Source organism: Pseudorasbora parva, chromosome 1, assembly GCF_024679245.1.
Source record: "Pseudorasbora parva isolate DD20220531a chromosome 1, ASM2467924v1, whole genome shotgun sequence".
Classification (NCBI taxonomy): domain Eukaryota; kingdom Metazoa; phylum Chordata; class Actinopteri; order Cypriniformes; family Gobionidae; genus Pseudorasbora; species Pseudorasbora parva.
Genome location: NC_090172.1, coordinates 61,771,389 through 61,793,888, shown reverse-complemented (window position 1 = coordinate 61,793,888; position 22,500 = coordinate 61,771,389). Strand labels below are relative to the sequence as shown.

The 22,500-nt window shown below is 40.8% G+C and overlaps 1 protein-coding gene across 2 annotated transcripts in view; it reads left to right on the top strand.

Annotated features, from left to right (window-relative positions):
* LOC137079412 (phosphofurin acidic cluster sorting protein 1-like) overlaps positions 1-22,500 on the top strand; it is a 64,000-nt gene that overhangs the window by 29,208 nt on the left and 12,292 nt on the right. Inside the window, exons 2-12 of one of the 2 annotated variants that reach the window (XM_067447381.1) lie at positions 7,176-7,263; positions 9,041-9,130; positions 9,220-9,345; positions 9,429-9,573; positions 10,797-10,885; positions 11,736-11,813; positions 12,114-12,173; positions 12,403-12,563; positions 14,105-14,198; positions 19,426-19,506; positions 20,921-21,042. In XM_067447381.1, the coding sequence (XP_067303482.1) occupies positions 7,176-7,263; positions 9,041-9,130; positions 9,220-9,345; positions 9,429-9,573; positions 10,797-10,885; positions 11,736-11,813; positions 12,114-12,173; positions 12,403-12,563; positions 14,105-14,198; positions 19,426-19,506; positions 20,921-21,042 (1,134 nt within the window). Of the gene's footprint in view, positions 1-7,175; positions 7,264-9,040; positions 9,131-9,219; positions 9,346-9,428; positions 9,574-10,796; positions 10,886-11,735; positions 11,814-12,113; positions 12,174-12,402; positions 12,564-14,104; positions 14,199-19,422; positions 19,507-20,920; positions 21,043-22,500 lie in introns of both variants that reach the window. The other variant, XM_067447375.1, reaches the window with a different exon arrangement.

Here is a 22,500-nt window from a genome sequence, read left to right as displayed (position 1 = left end):
ATTTTGTAAGCATATTGGGTAATTGTGTGTTTTATTTCTGATGACGTAGTGAAACATGACAAATTGTGCTATTTTCATGATTTATCAAATGTTTTATGTGGTTCAGATACAATAATATTTTGAGTTTCTATTTATTAAACACATTTCCTTCATTGTATCAACTCAAATTTTTCAGTAAACTCAATTTTAAGGCAACCTGGTTACTTACTTTTTTAAGTTAAACCAACAAATGTTTACAGTGTGGCGTTGACGTTTTCCCAGGGTGTGTGGATGTTCCCGCTCCACATTATCCTCATCCGCGGCGAGTCCTCAGAGGTTTCGGCACAGTTTGCAACAGGAAGCGTTTGAGTAAACACCAAATGGCCCGTGGAAGCGAGAGCCGATGGCAGATCTTTCCCAGAGTTCAGGAAGTGAGTGGGAGGTTTGTCAAACGGAGAGCTGTTGATGATGAGTTTGGATGAATGGCACGGCGGAGGATCAAACCGCTGAGAGTGGCCGATTCTGATTTTGGGCGGCCGTTAAAGCGCCGACTCGGCCTGTTTGGATAAGCCAGATCTTCCCAAAGCTCCAGACAGCTGCGTCGGCCTGATTAACGGATTGGGCCTTATCCAGTTTGTTTGCTTTGAGTGTGTCTGAAGCGGACCGGTCCGCGCGCCAGAGAAATGCAGCTGATACACCATTACTCTGATGCGCTGTAATGGGACTTTAATGTGAAATCACACACTGCCGCTGCTTTAACAGCCCTTGAGCCGCACGCGGGCCACGCAAAACTGTGTGTTTAGTGAATCAACGAGTCAGTCAGTGTTACGGACGCCTGTGTAATCAGGCTGATTTCAGGGCACGTCCATTAGACAAACTAATCATTATTACGGTGAGACTGTTAGCTAGCACACCGAGCACAGAACAACATGAACACACATACAGCAAAATGAAAGTGAGTCTTCATGAGATGAGGAAACGAAAGGGTCTGTAAAGGTGGAGTGCGGCTGTGTGTGTGTGTGTGTGTGCTTGTTTTTGTGACATATCAGGACACAAGACATGGGTTTGACACCGGTATTATAGGAGAGAGTGAAATATGAGGACATTACCCATGTCCCCACTTTTCAAAAGGCTTATAAATCACACAGGAGGAGTTTTTTTAGAAAGTAAAAATGCCGGATGTTTCCTGTGATTGGTAGGTTTAGTGTGTGTGTGTGTGTGTGTGTGTGTGTGTGTGTGTGTGTGTGTGTGTGTGTGTGTGTGTGTGTGTTGAGGGACGACAGGTACTCGAGAGACGCTGGGACTGAAAACATGGACAGATGTGTGACAACAAAGAGCCAATCACCTTGCAGGAGCAGTGTTAGTGCTGAAGGTCATGGAAAATCGGTCATGTAATGAGAGGCGCTAGGGAGGTGTGTGTGTGTGTGTGTGTGTGTGTGTGTGTGTGTGTGTGTGTGTGTGTGTGTGTGTGTGTGTGTGTGTGTGTGTGTGTGTGTGTGTGTGTGTGTGTGTGTGCGTGTGCGTGTGCAAGGCGCACTTATAAAGTGTCCTCTTTGACAAGGTCAGATGTGCATACGGGAGTGTGTGTGAGCAGAATATGTGAGGAAGCTTCATTATGCCTCATTTATAGACTGACGACCATTAGATGACGCTCAGTGTTTACTTTGAGCAAATCATTGTGATTACAATATTCAATACAATTTATTTATCTGACTTTGATTTATTTACCTGACTTTTATTTATTTAATTATTTATCTGACTTTTATTTATTTACCTGACTTATTTTTATCTGCTTTATTTATTTATTTATTTATCTGACTTATTTTTATCTGACATTTATTTATTTATCTTTATTTATCAGACTTTTATTTATTTATGACTTATTTTTGTGACTTATTTATTCGTCTAACTTTATTTATTTATTTATATTACTTTCATTTATTTATCTAACTTTTTTATTTTACCTGACTTTTTATTTAATTATTTATCTGACTTCTTTTTATCCAATTTATTTATTTTTAATTATTTGTCTGACTTTTATTTATTTAATTATTTGTCTGACTTATTTTTATCTGACATTTATTTATTTATTTATTTTTGTGAGTGCGTAAGCGAAAGCCTCCCGTTTGTTCTTCTGAAGCCTCAGACGAGTTTTAATGACCGCGAGCGATTTATTCATAGATCTGACTCCTGACCCAGACAGCGATCACATCTCGTCTCCGCACCTTGAGATTGTCTCCAAACTAATCAAAGCCGTATACACACACACACACACACTCTCAGAGAAGCGGAGATGGAGTCGTTGATGTTTGATTGATGGCTGATGTGTTGTGCAGCTGAAGAGACGCTGTCGCCCTCAGACGAGTTTTGATACACACCAGTCCACTGTAGTGTTACGGGCCGGGCCGTTGACCGCGTGTGTGTGTGTGTGTGTGTGTGTGTGTGTGTGTGTGTGTGTGTGTGTAACAGTCCAAACATCTAAATATTCTTAAATCAAGATGCATTGACTAGATGCAAGTCAACATACAAGATGATTTTTCTTGTTTTCTGGGGAAACAAAATCAAAATGAAGTGAGTTTTCACTTTAACCAAGCTAAATGATCTGCCAATGGGGTGAGAAAAATAATCGTATTTCTGTTTGGGACGGAGACAAGAGACAAGATTATTTCTCTCACCCCATTGGCAGATCATTTAAGCTTGGTTAAAGTAAAAACTCACTTCATTTTGATTTTATTTTTAAGAAAACAAGAAAAAATATCATGTAATTTTACTCATCTAGTAAATGCATCTTGATTTAAGAATCTTTTGATATTCGGACTGGAAACGAGACAAAATGACTAAGAAGAGCATTTTTTGCAGCGCACTGACAGATTCATACACCAGATCATAAGATTGAGCAAGACCTCAGCAGGAAACTCATACTTTTATTCAGCAGGGACGCATTAAAGCATCAGCAGTGACAGGATTTCAATTTCAAATAAATGCTGTTCTTTTGGCTCTTTACAGAAAAAAGTGAGACTGGAGTAATGCTGAAAATTCAGCGGGAATAAATTACATTTTACAAGATATTCACATCAGATTTGTTAATAGTAATATTTCCCAGTGTTATAGTTTGACTGTATTTTTGATCAAATAACTGCAGCCTTGGTGAGCAGAAGAGACTTTAACATTCAAATACTTTAACACAATATTAAAACCAGCTGCTTTTGGAGCTTGATTACATAAAGGCTGTGTTTATAAAGACGAGGACAGTCTAAGATACGAAACTTGCAGGATGTTTTAATGGCTTAAAGATATATGACATAAAATCACGGCCAGTATGACTTCTCATTAATGAGAAGAGTGAAACGGTGTAAGATGAGATTGAGAAGGTCGTGTGTGTGTGTGTGTGTGTGTGTGTGTGTGTGTGTGTGTGTGTGTGTGTTTGTTTTATTTTAATAAACGCACAGCAGTAGCCATCCATCCAGACTTTATGAACCTGTGCAGCTGTTATCTTCTGCTTTATTACTGTAATAACCTGATTTATGGAGGATAAACTCCTGTGAAAGGCGTCGTGTAGATCCACACACACACACACTGAAGTGGTTAGGATGGTGTATTATTAATCAAAGTGTTGGGTGTGCTTCACGAGTGAGCGGTTTGAGCTGAAGGCCGTCCATCCGCTGTGTGTTTCGTATAGCGAGTGTATTTATTCAGCATATTTAATGTGCAGCTGGAGTTTGTGTTGATGCTCGTTGTTGGAAATGGACGTGTCTCTTCAATTCCCCGCGGACGGCGGTCTTTAATATTAATTCGGTTTGCCGCGCTCGTGTTCCTACTTAAGCGTGCCGTACTAAAAGCCCTGTTGGTGTGTGTGCTTGAGTAACACACATTAGCCGCAGTGTTTGCTGTCCAAGCGTTTAAAGATCCGGATGAGTAACCGAGCTCCAGTTTCTGGCCGTCCGCGACTCAACCTTCATGGACTCTGAGATTGTCTCTGTTTTAGTGTTGTTGCTTTTCTTTGCGGTGTACAGTGCATTATTTTCACCGTGACCACCGGTGACTCTGGTGTCAAGCACTAATGTCACAATGTTTCACAGCGACCGCAGGCTGTTGAACCGAGTGTGTGCTGAAGTGTGTTTAGGAGCAATGCCACTGCAACATTATTCAGGTCGTGATGAAGTGTGAGCACATGCTTTACAGACACAAGCACTGAAGCAATAATCACTGCCATAAATATATTTGCTGTGTGTTAGGGAAGGCCCAGCTATGATATTTCAGTTTGATATAGTTTAAATATTGTGTTTTTTGCAAGGTATACCAATAAACATTGAGATCATAAACTCTAGACAAATTTATTTTCATTTAAAGGTGCACTATGTAGTATTTTTCAATCGCTCCAGCGGCCGTGCTCAGCTCCTCAACACTCGGTCCTGCTCTGCTTCACTACAGTAACGTTAATAACCGCATCCATCAACATGATTTCTGCCCGAGTCCTATATCCCACCGGCTGTGAGGTGAAGACCACATGTCCCAGGATACTGCGCTCACACTTGGCGTCATCAAACTACGCCTTTGTTTAGAAAAGGCGCCCTCCAGTGGACGGAAAGTTGCATAGTGCACCTTTAAAGGGGTACTTCAGCGCTGGGAAGATGAATCTGTATTTAAACGGGGTCATTAATGTAGTAGAAATGTGAAATAATTTTGAATTTGGTGCCTTCTAGACTGAGAAAAGACATAAAATGTATTTTTGTCTCATGGGGATGAAAGACTCATCTCAGAGTCTCAGCCCAAACGCTGCAGGAGTCAGATATACTGACCGTCATGGATGAGCTCGTGATGAGAGCTGAGGTAAACGTGTCCGCGGCATAGATTCACAGCGCATGTTCAGTCTGCCGCGTCTTCAGTTCATGCCTTTGAAAGCTTAACTTTCATAGGAATTAGTTTGAGAAGTTGAAAGACTTACTTTGCTCCGCTGGCGCACCATTTAAACATGAATGCCTGAGGCTGCAGCTGTGAGCTGAGCTGTGAGTGTGATCTCCGTCCCCACGAGCGAGTTCAAAACATGCGGAAATGGCTCCCTCTGCTGGCTGTAGTCTTTAGCCTCTGGCCAAACATTCCTCCTATGATGCAAATATCGTCAATTTGCGTCATAGGAGGAATTTTTCCAGAAATAAAATGCATAAATCTCTTGTCTCAGGGCGATATGAGGGGGGGAAGCACAATCATTTGAATATACTCCAGGGTTTCTACTGATACAAAGCCATATGCTAATCGCTGAAGTAACCCTTTAAAGTGGATCATCCCTAATGTATCATAAAACCATTCTGTATCTTAATTAGACATTTTAAATACACATTGTTTATCAACACATATACATTTTACATCAAAAACTATTTTATTTTACAATTTTTTCTGTTTGAAATTTATTTGTAAAATTCAAAACAACTGATGTGGACATTAAATTTGATGAAAAGGGGGAAACCCAAATTATACATATTATATCACAATAGTTATTTTTTTCTTTAAGGTTTTCATTAAAAAAATTATACCATTGAAATTTCACCATTAATTCTTATCACCATTTTCAATATTATAAAAAAAAAACGAATACTAACCTTACAAAATTATATACAAATTAATAATAATATAAACAAATTAAAAAAAAATCAAAGAAAACAAACGACAATTTCAATGAAATGGAAATAGATCTCCCTGAAAAAACTCAAGCGCTAGAAATGCTACGCAAAATGTATAAGTAATCAAATGTATTTAAAAAACAATGCGTAGTTTTCACGGTGTAAATTAAACATACCTTTATTCTTACAAATGTGGCCCGGTCAGATTTTCTCTTTTTTTGTTGTTTGATTAGCATTATTAATGACAGCCGGTAAATTAGGCTGCTGTCTCTTTAAGAGCGACTGCACGGACCCAGTATAGTCTACTCGTGCATTTTCCCTCTCAATTCTTTGAATTTACAAAAGACATTACTGACTGTTTACTTGCAAATACATACTTTGACAGATAGGTGTGTGTATTTAACTGCTCAAGCTCAATTAGATGGCAAACAGCAGGCAGCTGAGCTCTCACGCGCCCGAGCAGCGGCTTCATGTTCTGACACCAGTTGTCTTTGCTGTTAATTGCGCTTCAGCGGTTTAAAATCATCTGTTTTTAAACTGCAATACTTAACACATGCAACATGAGCGTAACCGCGACTGAGACAATAGACTGAGAATCTCAATATCTGGATGGAGAATATGGGAAAATTAATGTTTTTGAACAATCAAGCATGAAAACCTGACATGAAAAACAGCATCAAGACTGAAAAAGAGGCAGAATAGGTCCCTTTTAAATATATATGAAACGTATGAAATATTGTCTCAAACATGGCATTCAAGTAGATGTATTAGCATGATAAAACATAAATGCTTTAAATTCTTAAAACACCCCGATTCAGATTTCTCGATCATCTTCACTCGGCTGATATTGTCTGGCTGTATGATTTTGGTTGTTTCTCTCCGTCTTTCCTCTGAGGGAGGTGTTTATTTTATTTATTTATTGCTCTTTTTGCTTTGTCTCATGCTGAAGAATTGTGGATCCTTTTGAAATGCCTGAGAGACGGAGTGTGTGTGTGTGTGTGTGTGTGTGTGTGTGTGCGTGTGTGCGTGTGTGCGTGTGTGCGTGTGTGCGTGTGTGCGTGTGTGCGTGTGTGCGTGTGTGCGTGTGTGCGTGTGTGCGTGTGTGCGTGTGTGCGTGTGTGCGTGTGTGCGTGTGTGTGTGTGTATGTAGATGGAGAAACTTAAATAAATGCCTTTCAATTCACACAATCAGTGATTGATATTAAAATAAATGGTGTACTGAATTCTTGAAGACGTGTAGAAATGCACGTCACCCACTGAGGTTGTGTGTGTGTGAGTGTGATTGTCGCGGGGTCAATAGCGGTTTTAGATAGTTATTGATCCGTATGGCAGCAGCTCTTGTCGGAAGAGCCTCTATTTCAGCCGCCGCTGTAAATAATTCACTCGCTAACCTTCCCTGACCCTCCCAGACAAGATGAGAATGGCATACGTGTTCATATCTGTCACAATAAAGACAAATATAGAGCAGTCTCATAATAACAGATTGATACTGATTCACTTTCTCATCGTCTCCCTCGCACATTTGCCACCCAATATTGTGATGCGTTATTGAATTGTGTGTGAATTGTGTGTTGGCAGGCTCTTCAATCTGACTCTGAAGAAGCTGGTCATGCTGAAGGAGCTGGATAAAGATCTGACGTCCGTGGTCATCGCTGTCAAACTCCAGGTGATTTATTCCTTCACTCGTTCATTCTGCTTGAATTCAACATAAACTTAAATCGCCCCTGGTTATTAAGGGTGTGTTCTCACTGCATGTTTGGTTGGGTTAAAACGAACTCTCTGTTGCGCTTTTTCTTTCTGCTAGTGCAGTTCATTAGTGTGGAGACACTAAAAAGATGTCCAATCAAACTTAACTGATATATGAACGCTACATGGACCAGAGACATGCAAACGAACCCAGTAGCCACACACACACACTACATTGCCAAAAGTTTTGGGACGTCTGCCTTTATATGCACATGACCATCCCATCTGTAGGGTTTAATATGGAGTCAGCCCCCTCTGCAGCTATAACAGCTTCAGCTCTTCTGGGAAGGCTTTCCTCAAGGTTTAGGAGTGTGTTTATGGGGATTATTGACCATTCTTCTAGAAGAGCGTTTGTGAGGTCAGGCACTGATGTTGGACGAGAAGGCCTGGCTCTCAGTCTCCGCTCTAATTCATCCCAAAGCTGATCTATCGGGTTGAGCTCAGGACTCTGTGCAGGCCAGTCAAGTTCCTCCACACCAAACTCACTCATCCATGTCTTTATGGGCCGACACTTTGAGCACTGGAGTGCAGTCATGCTGGGACAGGAAGGGGCCGTCCCCAAACTGTTCCCACAATGTTGGGAGCAGGAAATTGTCCAAAATGTCTTGGTATGCTGAAGCATTAAGAGCTCCTTTCACTGGAACTAAGGGGCCAAGCCCATCCCCTGAAAAATAACCACATACCATAACCCCCCCTCCACCAAACTTTACACTTGGCACAATGCAGTCAGGCAAGAACCGTTCCTCTCCTGGCAACCGCCAAACCCAGACTCGTGATTGGTCACTCCAGAGAACACACCTCCACTGCTCTAGAGTCTAGCAGACCAGAACTAAATACGAACGAAGCGAACCGGATTACAAGTGTGAACACGTCCTTAAACCTGCATTCCTAGTCTTATTGTAAACAATTCCTAAGTGCACATCATCTGAAACGACATCAAAATAATATTAGCCATTAATATCACAGCCCACTTTTTGCGATCCAATCAAATCCTGATGGGTGAACTCAAGCCCCGCCCACCCACTGCACGTTCTCTCAAAATGACATCACATCATGGCAGTCAAATACCATTTTGTTTATAATCTCTCACTTTTGATCAAATATCTTTAACACTTATATATATTTTTTTTTTTTAAAGAAATGAATGCTTTTATTCAGCAAAGATGCATTAAATTGATCAAAAAGACATTTTATAATGTTTGATCAGATCAAATAAATGCTGTTCTTTTGAACTTTACACAAAAATATTAACTGTTTTCAACATTGATAATAATCATAAATATTCATATGTCACATGATGATGATTTCAGAAGGATCATGTGACACTGAAGACGTGAGTAATGATGATCAATTCAGCTTTGAACACAGGAATAAATTACACTTTACAATATATTCACATAGAAAAGTTATTATTAGTTGTAATATTTCAAAATGTAAAAAAAATCTGCTGCTCAATTTTACTGCTTTTACTGTATTTTTTCTTTTGAATAAAGAGCATAAATAACAACAGAGGTATTATTTTTTTAAAGGATTGCATTTTCTGCTCTATTATGTACATCCTAAAACGCTTTCCTGCTAATGATGTTTGTTCACCGTCTGTCTCTCTCTCTCTCTCTCTCTCTCTCTCTCTCTCTCTCTCTCTCTCTCTCTCTCTCTCTCTCTCTCTCTCTCTCTCTCTCTCTCTCTCTCTCTCTCAGGGCTCAAAGCGAATCCTTCGTTCCAATGAAATCCTGTTGCCATCGACCGGCCAAACGGAAACAGACCTGCAGCTCACCTTCTCCTTACAGGTGAGTGACCGAAATATCTGTCTAATCTAACCCGATCACATGCGTATCGCCCAAACCGCACACTCAGAACCGTGTCTGTCGCCTCTCAGTATCCTCACTTCCTGAAGCGAGACGCCAACAAGCTCCAGATCATGCTCCAGAGGAGGAAGAGGTACAAGAACAGAACCATCCTTGGCTACAAGACGCTCGCGCTCGGCCTCATCAACATGGCGGAGGTAAGCCGCGTCACCTCAGCTCTGGCTCTCATTGGTCGGTTTGCTAATGGATGTGCTAATGGAGGACTATTGGTGTTTTTTAGGTGATGCAGCACCCCACAGAGGGCGCTCAGGTTCTGGGTCTGCACAGTCAGCTGAAGGAAGTGTCCGTCCCGGTGGCCGAAATCAGAGTTTATTCTCTGTCCAGTCAGCCCATCGACCACGAGGGACCCAAAGCCAAGATGAACGGTGAGAGATGATGTAGCGATTAGGGGTCACGACGTAGAACACACTTCAAAATGGCGGCGGAAATTCCCCCAAGAGGAAGTGCTTAGGGACATTCACAAGTGGGTGTCTAAAAGTGGAGTGGAACACAGCACAGTTCTAACCCAAAACATACTGATTGCGTGCTTTCTCAGTGAGAGGTACAGGAGGTAGGGGTGTTGAACACTGGGTTCACAGTTCGGTTCGATTACGATTATCATGCCATTGATTCGGTTCAATTCGGTGCATTGACGGTTCACTGCATCCTCATGTATATAATTTTGTCAGTCAGTTATGAACTGAACCTTTAATTTGACCTGCTCGAAGAAAACACACTTCTTTAATGTATCAAACAAAACTCAAGTCAACAGGAGCATTAACAAATACACACAATACTAAAAGCCACTTCAGGAGGTGGTCTGGGTCTCTAAAGTCTAAAGTCTAAATGCATCTGGTTATTAAACCACACATGTACAGTTATGAGCTATATGTCATTTTATAGCCAGATATGACGGCTCTACCGCAGCACAGCACACAGACGAGTATCTCTTCATTACGCCAACGCACAAACGGCCGCAAAATTAACCCGAAAGTAGAGTCACAGGTGCTCAACATGCAATCATCTTCATTAAAAATAAAGAAACTGAAGGATCTGACCAGTGCTGTGTCCACTCGCTCATAATGCCGTCTTTGATTGTGAAATCAGCTGATGATTAATAAAACACAGCTCTGCTGTTTTCAGTGACGTGAACTCCATATAATCTGCATATAGTGCGGGAGCTGAAGATCAGATTTATATCCGTTTTTTGCACATATTTACGTGCCCAAGTGTACACACAGCATGTGTGTGTTCTCCAGGTCGCGCTTACCGGGTTGTTCATAAAAGCTGAAATGTGGTCAAATTTTAAAGTAGTTGGTGCATTTTTAATCACTCTCACTCACACTCCCGTCTGGCCTCCCTCTGCAGTGTATGCTACCGCCACATACACATGCGTGACAAAATAATTTTCTACGTGACGTCAGTAACATTGTAACTGGTTACGGTCTTACTGAACCGACACCGAAACGGTCTCGTCTGCATCGAGATGCATCGAAGAAACGATTCAATTTCGACAGCCCTAGTAGCGATTGACCAATCAGAATCAGGCGTTCCGGAGTCATGTGACTGTTTCTCATACGCACTGTTCTCCTCTTACTGTTGCGCTCAGATCGCTCTCCGGATATCGATAACTACTCTGAGGAAGAGGAGGAGAGCTACTCGTCTGAGCAGGAGGGCAGCGACGACCCCGTACATCATGTAGGTCAACTGTGTGTGTGTGTGTGTGTGTGTGTGTGTGTGTGTGTGTGTGTGTGTGTGTGTGTGTGTGTTTTGAAAACGTTTTTCTAAATTAAATTAATAATTTAATAAATTAATTTAAAAACTAAATTAATGTTAATTTTTTTTAAATAATAAATACATTTTAATAGATAAAATATAAAACATATATTTATATTTATATTAAATATATATTGAAATATTTGTAATATATTATTTTACATTTTAATAAATTCATTTTTTTTAAATAATTTACATGTAAAAATATATCATTTTAATAAATCATTTTTAGAAAACGCATTTCTAAATTAATTATTTAAAAAAATTAATTTAAAAACAAAATTAATAATTTTTTACATTTTTAATAAATAATAAACACACTTTAATAGATAAAATATAAAACATACATTTATATTTATATTAAATATATATTAAAATATTTTTAATATATTTTACATTTTAATAAATTATTTTTAAATAAATATTTGTAAATTAACATTTTTTAGTTTATTTTATTTTTTATTAATTATGCTTCCTTATTCCCGACTATATTGAAAACATTTCTTCTTTTTTGACATGTTTTTTTGTAGACTAATACAAAATCAGAATCACATAATTATTTGCATCAAAAGCATTCTGGATAATTGTGTGTGTGTGTGTGTGTGTGTGTGTGTGTGTGTGTGTGTGTGTTGTGTGTGAGTGTATTTGTGTGCGTGTGCGCGTTTGTGTGTTTGTGTGTGGCATTTAGTAGCACAGTTCATGAGATGAAGAAGGAATGATTGTGCACATACGATGAGCCGTTCAATGGGTTGTGTGTGTGTGTGTGTTTCAGTATCTAGATGATGAAGAGGACGAGGTGAGGAAGAAGAAACCCAGACGCAAACTTACTTCCAACGCCTCCATCACAAGAGTAAGACACACACACGATCACACACACACACACTGCATCTCTGCACTAATGAATATGAATGAGCGTGCCGAGCTCCAGTTCACACACCATTACCAGTAAAGACTGCACTTCTGGAGCATTTTATCCTCTTTTTTTAATAAAGTCACAGAAAACATCTCCTGGTGACATTCGGGGAGTAAACGGCTTCATTTCCATGAAATATTCCAAGATTTGTCTTAATAACATCTGACTTCGAGCGCAGTATTTTGTCTGAATTGTGTAATAAATATTTAAATCAGTTTCCTCTCTCTCTCGCTCCAGCAACCCAACATCAAGCAGAAGTTTGTGGCACTGCTGAAGAGGTTTAAGGTGTCAGATGAGGTAACGTCTCGCTCCTTCCGGCTCGATTAAACGCTGCTGAAATATGCCTGTGATCATTTCCTCTCAGCCACACCTCTGGCTTTTAGTCAGACACCTCTCCATTCTCACCACACCCTCTAAAACATGGATATCAAAATATGATGGTGTTGTATCTGCGCCTCTCTGCTGTCATGTGTGGTGTATTCCTGAGGCTAAAGGACCTGAATGAAAGCATGTGTTGCTGTGGCAGGTGGGGTTCGGTTTGGAGCACGTATCCCGTGAGCAGATCCAGGAGGTGGAAGAGGATCTGGACGAACTCTACGACAGTCTGGAGATGTACAACCCCAGCGACAGCGGCCCGGAGATGGAGGAGACGGACAGCATCCTCAGCACGCCCAAACCCAAACTGAGGTAACACACACACACACTCACTCACACACTCTCGCTTGCTCGCTCACTCACACACACTCACACACTTTTGCTCGCTCGCTCACACACACTCACTCACACACACACACACTCAGACATTTTTTTGTGAAATGTGGGGATATTCCATAGGTGTAATGGTTTTTATACCGTAAAAATCGTATTTTCTATCCCCTTACACTGTCTCTGCCCCTAAACTTACCCATCACACACACACACTCATACATTTACTCTCACTCACATACACACACTCACTCATATAGACACAAACATTTTCACACTCTCTCACACACTCAAACATACACACACACACTCACAAACACACACACAGACACACACACAAACACACACACATATTCTCCCTCCCTCCCTCCCTCCCTCGCTCACTCACATACAACATACACATACACGCTCTCTCTTCTTACACACACACACTAACAAACACACACTCACTCATATAGACACAAACATTTTCACACACTCAAACATACAGACACACACTCACAAACACTCATACAGACACACACTCACAAACACTCATACAGACACACACTCACAAACACTCATACAGACACACACTCACAAACACTCATACAGACACACACTCACAAACACTCATACAGACACACACACACACACACACACACATATTAGACACAAACATTTTCACACTCTCACTCACTCAAACATACAGACACACACTCATACAGACACACACACACACACACACACACACACACACATATTCTCCCTTCCTCCCTCGCTCGCTCACTGACATACAACATACACATACACGCACTCTCTTCTTACACACACACTAACAAACACACACACACTCATACAGACACACACACACACACATATTCTCCCTCCCTCGCTCACTCACATACAACATACACGCACTCTCTTCTTACACACACACTTACAACCACACAGAAACAAACACACAGAGTCTGTCTGTGGCTCCCTCTGCTGGTGACATCACAAACGTGCACACACACACACACACACACACACACACACACACACACACACACACACACACACACACACACACACACACACAGACTGTCTGTGGCGCCCTCTGCTGATCACACGTAACCTCCAGCTTTCTAACAACCATTTAAGAACCAAACGCTGCTGTTATTTAAACTCTGTAAGGCTTCAGTCAGCCAGTCAAGATGAGCGCAGATGAAGTGCTCATGGTCTTGAGTTAAAGCAGCCGGTTGCGTTTCTAAGACTTTTATACTCTTTGATCTTTGTGCGTCATGTAAAAAAGATCACAGACTGATGGTTTGGCTGTGGCATTAAATCATGAACACAGAAATGAGACGAGCAGCTTTGCCAGGGCTGTTAGAATTATACTATCTTTTTATCTATGTTTAACAAATCGTGTAACAAATCTCTCTCTCTCGCTCTCGCTCTCGCTCTCGCTCTCGCTCTCTCTCTCTCTCTCTCTCTCTCTCTCTCTCTCTCTCTCTCTCTCTCTCTCTCTGTCTCTTTCTGTCTCTGTGTGTGTGTTCCAGGCCGTTCTTTGAGGGAATGTCCCAGTCGAGCTCTCAGACAGAGATCGGGAGCTTGAACAGTAAAGGCAGTCTGAGCCGAGACGCCGTCAGCCCCGTGAGTAACACACACTCCAGTAACACACACACTCCTTTCTCTGCCACTAGCCTCAGCAAATGTCACTGCAAAATAGGGCTGGGCGATATGTTAATTTTTGGGGGGCGATAATCGCCTTCAAAAACATCGCGATATCCGATAATATCATCTACTCCGCACTGATCCCGCCCACTCCCCTGCACCACAAAATTTTCCAGGCATAAAATGGAGGACAACGCTTAATATCCAAGAAAAGATGTACATTAGTAATTTGGCAGTATTATGGATTTAAACCAAATGCAAATGGTGAACCAGTGGATCCAACAGAGGCTATCTGCAGGCTGTGCAAAAAAAAAAAGAAGAAGGAAAAAAACGAAAGAAAGTGAACCCTCCGCAGCCATATTCACGTAGGCTACACTATACCCAGCAGTAGCAGCCTCGTTTCCGCTCTGCAGCCGCTTCTCAAAGACGACGGATATGTGGTCGAGCGGCAATGACACATTAAATGTCAATTAGAGCTTAGATCGTGCTCAAAAAATCAAGCCCGACCCTACCGGAGCTTGTGCTCGTTGTGTCCGAGCCTTGCCCGGCCCGGCACATTAACTGTAATTATGAGAACGAGCATGTAATGAGCGAAGCGGACCGTTGTGACTCATGTTAAAACTAAAATTAACGAAATAAGCTGATAACATCCCTGTTTTTCCAGAACGACTGGAAATCAAATTTTGCTGCAATATTGTCCTGTTTAACACTGTGAAGCTGCTTTGAAACAATCGTCATTGTAAAAGAACTAGTATAATAAATAAAGCTGACTTGGCTTGACTCGGCTCAATAATCCGCAGGCGCGCGCTCATGAACCGCTAACCTGTAAAATAATTAAATCCAGCTCAGACATTTATCTGTAGCTCACTTTGTTGTAGCCATTAAACAATATTTGTCTTCTTTCTTTTTGCATATTATCTTTGAATAGGCCTATTATAATAGTATTTTTACATTTCATCTGATTATGATAAGTGCAAAGATGCGAGTGAGTCAGAAATGCTTTTGTTGGTTATATTTAGTTTAATATTAAGTTTTGTTTTGTAGAAAGCATTCTTTCGTTTTGTTTAAATTGTATCTTAATTTTAATAAAGGTTTCTTTGGCCAATTGCCTGGGTTTAATAAATAATATGTAAATGGAAGACATGTGTCGAAGTCGCCGGAGTGATCGCTTTAATTTCTAATGAACTGGAGCGCGTCTCATAAATAAACCGAAACGCAGCAGGCTACTTTTCTCACAGACATATGCGCATAGAAAGCTTAAAATGTCCACTTTTAAACGAAACCATTCGAAACGAAAATATTTAATTAAGCAAAGTGCAGTGTTGACGCGAGCAGCTCATGCGTTTCTGTTCAGAACTGCGCTCCATCACTGCACGAGCTGTGAGTTTAGCGCGCATTTTTACTTCACTTTAATATATTTTTATTTCATTTTTTATATTATAATAATTTTATTCTAACACCTTTATTTTATAGTATTTAAAATACAGGCCTATGGTTAGGTTTTATAGACATTTTCAACCGTTTAAGGTTGAGCTTTTTTTTTTTTTTTTTCGTTGAGCTATTTTTCCCCCCAAAATACTCTCTCGTTTTATTTTTAGCGTAAGTAGGTTATTTTAAATGTTTTCCAGGTTTCCATGTTTGATTAATGTTTGTATTATTAATAGGCTATTATATTTATAATTTAGCCTAATAGGAAATAATATTTTTAGAGCGTTTTAAAACATTTAGCCAAGCCAATGTGCTTCTCTTTGCGCGTGTATAATGAAAACACAACCAACGTCTTATCCATAATTCAATGTTTTGCTTTAACACATATAGGCTACTGTAGCTATGCATCAAAAACACTAAAAAGGTGAGTGTATGGTAAGTACTATTTATAATGTATTTGGCAACGCAATGTCCTGTGAGTTTATCAGTCGTCATTTTTATGATGTCGATTATCGTCTGATAACACTGACTGTTATCGATATCGACATATTTGCGAGACATCGTCGATATATGATAATATCGTCATATCGCCCAGCCCTACTGCAAAACAAAATGTCCAGATTTCCTGAGAACTCCCTAAAACTGAGGTGGACTGAGCGTCGTTTTGAAAGCTCGACACACATGGATGTAAAAAGAGTGCAAGCGTGACTGTGTGTATTAAACGGGAACAGAAGAGAGGAGTTTAACATCAGAACATTCATACGGTAACATGCATAACGCAGTCTCTCTCTCCTTTCTGTCACTCTTATATCAGTCTGAATGAACACAATCAATCCTTCAGCTCATCCATCCCTCGGGTCATTTTGACATGAAACTCGTCCCCCCCCCCCCCCCCCCTTTTTATATATATATATCTATATATATAAAAAATTGAGTGTTCATTGGAGTGGTCCAAGACCTTAGGACGTTTGTTGCTCTTGAGCTACAAACTGGATTGGAGGAGTTTATGGTTGTAATAACAAAAAGTAACAAATCCTTCCCTCGTGGGTCAATTTGACTCCCTTGGGAATGAATGGAATGTGAGGAATGCTTCAGCACACATAGAAAAACCCAATAAATGCTCAAAATTAAAACCAAAAATGCTTAAACTTTGCCAAATGTGCTATGATACTGAAGAGATAATCTCAAGAACTGACTTTAGAACCCAGCGGAAGGCCATCTAGTGGCAAGAGTCGTGAAATATCATGTTAAATTATTGATTTTTTCCAGAGGAGGTCTGCAGAGACTCCCAAATTGTAGTCTGAATGCCAGCCGAACTCAGCCCCGCCCACAACATCTGAGCTCGGGCGGTTCGGTCTGGACTCGATCCATAGAGGAGTAATTATGCCTGAACAGAAACTGACCAATGAGATCATCAGGGCGGGCTTTAGACGATGACGGACAGATGATGAACAGTACCGTAATCATCACGTCATCAAAGGGGCTTGGGTTATATTTGTTCAAATCCTAAACGGAGAGCTTGTTTGTATCTGCATTCACCTTCACTATTTCTCTCAGAAATGATGATCATGTTGGGTAAGTGCTCTGTGTATCATTAAAATCTTTTTTTTTTACAACACCGGCAAAGATCGTTTATTCCAGCGCGCGTGCTGACAGGGTTGACAAGTTTTTACAACAAAACCCGCCAACTACTACAAGAAGTCCTCGCTGCAGCCTGAAGCACGATGACGTACTGGATCAGATCCAACGCGTACTGGACGCGCATGCGCGGGGGTTTCATTCACAATTGGATGACGTCATACACGCATGCGCAGTAGAGTTTTGGGGACATCATCGAATGCACAGGAGAGTTTTGGGGACATCATCGAATGCACAGGAGAGTTTTGGGGACATCATCGAATGCACAGGAGAGTTTTGGGGACATCATCGAATGCACAGGAGAGTTTTGGGGACATCATCGAATGCACAGGAGAGTTTTGGGGACATCATCGAATGCACAGGAGAGTTTTGGGGACATCATCGAATGCACAGGAGAGTTTTGGGGACATCATCGAATGCACAGGAGAGTTTTGGGGACATCATCGAATGCACAGGAGAGTTTTGCTGGATAGATAAATACTCAAACCGCTCGCGCAAAAATAATGATTAATAACATGCTCATCAGGACACACGTTTTGCATTTTCCCTTGAATGTGTAGGCAACTGGTATATTAAGCTCTTTACAGATCGTGTTGCATTGTACCTTGAGGATTAAAATTACAGAGACAATTACTTGACTCATTTTTCCTTCCACTCAACAGCAAGATCAGAATATAAAATTGTAACTGTTATGCATGCATGTACAGCGAAACTATGTAATTTAGGCATCACATTTATGAAAAGATGATTTATTCATCCATAATTACTTAATACTATTTATCAGTAATACAACTACACAATAGAACATCATCTATATACAATATTGATCATACATGTCAAGACTAGCGCATACGCATTATAAATGAACCCAGAGATCGGTATGAATGACATTGCCATAACGATCCACCATCCAGTACGTATTGGATCTGATCCAGCAACGTCATCGTGCTACAGGCTGCAGCGAAGGGGTGTCTCAACTACTAGCCCAAAACAATAGCTTCTCTGGGGGTTCTCCGGGGGAAAAAATGGTGTTTGGGGGTAAAATGTGTGTTATTTTGGCAAGGTTGCTGCTAAAATTCACACTCATGGGTCTATATATCACATAAAAGTAGCTTCAACAAGCGGACATGGAAAACAACTCGCGAAAAAAAACGCAACAAGGTGCAGTTGAGCTCTGTTGACATTTGACAACTAACGTTATGCGTCGCTCCGTTGCTCTGATTGGTTGTCGGTCTGTCCAATCGAGGTCTTTCCTGGTTGAGTTGAAACGCCCCATAATCACAGCGCAATGGAGCAGCAGACTCATATTCTGACTAGAGTTGAGTATGACCACGGCAGGCTAACAAAATTGACCGATTTGAGCTGTTGAAATTCAACATTGTGGAGTTGAATTTAAGTTAAAAAATGTGCTTAAATTATATTATTTATTGATAAAAAATCTAGCAATTTAAAGGTAAATAAAATGTAAAAAATCGAAACAAAATTGCATTTAAAAAAGTTTATACAAAAGAAAGTCTTTTAAAGGCTGGTGGTAATCAAACAGTTGACGGCACATGTTGACTTCCATAGTAGGACAAAAAAAATACTATGGAGGTCAATGGCTTGGTTACATTTTTTAAAATACCTTCTTTTGTGTTCAACTGACGAATGGGCCAGTCATTTGGAGGATCTATCCCTTTAAGAAAATGTAACTGCCATAAATATTACTGGCCAAAAACAGGGAGTTATGACTAACATTTTAGATACCAGTGAAAAAAACCAAATTTTTCAGGTACAGAAATTGAAAGTACCATAATCAAATGTAAAATAACACTGCATAGTCTTCACTGTATCAATTAAACATAGATTAATTCTTATAAAATTTAAGAAGTCAAGAGCAGTGAGTGTTTTTAACATTAAGGACACAGACAGCAGCAGGAATATTAGGCTGCTGTCACTTTAAGAGCTGCACAAATCCAATATACCGATACGCATGCGTTTTCTTTCTGTTTGCGTTAATTTTGGACATAACCATATGTTTACTAGGATACTCGCCGAGACGGACATTTTTTGACAGCTCAGTTTTAGGCCCTGCTTGTGAGTGTTGAGTAGGTTTGTGTGTACGGTGTTTGTGATTGTAGTTCCTGTGTGTGTCCAGCAGGGGGAGCAGCCTCCGGCAGATAAACTCAAACACTCGCGCAGCCGTAACCTGGAAGAGCCGCTGTCTGAGACGGACACACTGGTGAGACACGAAATACACAGCCGCACCAGAAACATTTATATGTATACATACACTATATTGCCAAAATGATTGAAGTCAAGCGTGGTACTGTGATAGGAGGAAGTCCATTCATGTAATTTCCTCACTACTAAATATATTCCACAGTCAACATTTAGTGGTATTATAAAAAAGTGGAAGCAATTGGGAAACAACAGCAACTTTAATGCCACGTTAAATCACAGTGCGGGGTCAGCACATGCTGAGGGTCACATTGTGCTGAAGTTGCCAACTTTCTGCAGAGTCAATAGCTCAGACCTCCAAACTACATGTGGTCTTAAGATGAGCTCAAGATCAGTGTGTAGAGAGCTTCATGGAATGGGTTTCCATGGGTGAGCAGCTCATCCAAGCCTTACATCTCCAAGAGCAATGCAAAGCAGAGTACAGCAGCCGCCACTGGACTCTAGAGCAGTGAGACGTGTTCTCTGAGTGACCAATCACGCTTCTCTGCCTGGCAATCCCATGGACTGAATCTGGGTTTAGCGGTTGCCAGGAGAGAAACGGTTCTTGCCTGACTCCATTGTGCCAAGTGTAAAGTTTGGTGGAGGGGGGATTATGGTGTGGGGTTGGCCCCCTTAGTTCCAATAAAAGGAACTCTTAATGCTTCAGCATACCAAGACATTTTGGACAATTTTATGCTTCTAACTTTGTGGGAACAGTTTGGGGACGGCCCCTTCCTGCTCCAGCATGACTGCGCTCCAGTGCTCAAAGCGTCGGTCCATAAAGACATGGATGACGAGTTTGGTGAGGAGGAACTTGACTGGCCTGCACAGAGTCCTGAGCTCAACCCGATAGATCAGCTTTGGGATGAATTAGAGCGGAGACTGAGAGCCAGGCCTTCTCCTCCAACATCAGTGCCTGACCTCACAAACGCGCTTCTAGAAGAATGGTCAATAATCCCCATAAACACACTCCTAAACCTTGAGGAGAGCCTTCTCAGAAGAGCTGAAGCTGTTAGAGCTGCAGAGTGGGCTGACTCCATATTAAACCCTACAGATTAACAACGGGACGTCATTAAAGTTCATGTGCATGTAAAGGCAGACATCCGAAAATCTTTGGCAATAGAGTGTATATTTACATTATATATACATATATATATATATATATATATATATATATATATATATATATATATATATATATATATATATATATATATATATATATATATATATATATATATATATATATATATATATATATATATATATATAAATCAAACTAAATGTCATTTATTTTAAAGAAAGAAACACACAGTTGAGCGAAATTTATAAGAAGTCATGTTTACACACTGCCCAAATGTGTTGTGCTCACTTTCCTGCTTGAATTCTTTTGGTTATGATGTTTTAATGCTCTTGTGTTGAATGTGTGTGTGTAGGAGCTGAATGATCAGGAGTTGTTCACTGAAGTCGGCCCCTGTATAACAGTGTCTGTGGCGGAAAAACCACGAACACCCTTAAAAACCAGCAAGAGCGAGCTTCAGTCCATGCCGTCACCCAGGTCAGACCACCAACACACACACCTAGACCTCCACAGGAACGTCATGATGTGTGTCTGAAGCTTTACCAAGAGCTCACAGTCAGAAAACGCATAGAAACGATAGTGTGTGTGTTGTCATGTGTAATTGAAGCGTCATCCTCAATAAACCTGTCTCTTGCGCGATACCCCAAACTTTAGAATATTCAGATCTAATATGATTTCTGACCTTTAAAGGGGTACTTCAGCGCTGGGAAGATGAATCTGTATTTAAACTGGGTCATCAATGTAGTAGAAATGTGAAATTATTTTTGAATTTGGTGCTTTCTAGACTGAGAAAAGACAGAAAATGTATTTTTGTCTACAATGAAAGACCACAATTCCCAGAATGCTTCGCTGCCCTGTGAGTCCATTCCCAAAGCCACGCTACTGGATTACTGTGACTGAGTTGGAGAAGACACTACAATTAAAAACTGAACGTGTGTGTTCAATATAATGAGTGAGCGCGCGAGTCTCACAGCACTGAGCACTAACTGCAGGAGTGAAAATGAGCTGATGAGCTCTCGTGATGAGAGCTGAGGTAATCGCGACTACACTCGTGGCATACATTCACAACGCGAGTTCAGTCTGCCGCGTTTCAGTTCATGCCTTTGCAAGCTTAACTTTCATAGAAATTAATTTGAGAAGTTAAAAGACTTGCCTTGCTCACCATAGCTCCGTTTAAATGAGTGCCTGTAGCTGCGAGCTGAGTGCTGTGAGTGTGATCTCCGTCCCCCACGCGCGAGTGTAAAACATGCGGAAATGGCTCCCTCTGCTGGCTGTAGTCTTTAGCCTTTAGCCAAACATTCCTCCTATGATGCAAATATCGTTAAAGGGTTACTTCAGTGATTAGCATATGGCTTTGTATCAGTAGAAACCCTGGAGTATATTCAAATTATTGTGCTTTCCCCTCTCATATCTCCCTGAGACGAGAGATTTATGCATTTTATTTCTAGAAAAATTCCTCCTATGATGCAAATTGACGATTTTTGCATCATAGGAGGAATGGTTGCCCAAAGGCTAAAGACTACAGCCAGCAGAGGGAGCCATTTCCGCATGTTTTGAACTCGCGCATGGGGGATGGGAGATAACACTCAGCTTGCAGGGAGAGCTCAGCTGGCAGGCACTCATTTAAACGGAGCTATGGTGTGCAATGTAAGTCTTTTAACTTCTCAAATTAATTTCTATGAAAGTTAAGCTTGTAAAGGCATGAACTGAAACGCGCCAGACTGAACTCGCGTTGTGAATGTATGCCGCGAGTGTAGTCGCGATTCCCTCAGCTCTCATCACTCGTGCAGTTAGTGCTCAGGGCTGTGACACTCGCGGTGACTCACTCATTATATTGAACAGACACGTTCAGTTTTTAATTGTAGTGTCTTCTCTAACTCAGTCACAGTAATGAAGTTGGTGGTGATGGGGAATGGCACAGGGCAGCGAAGCATT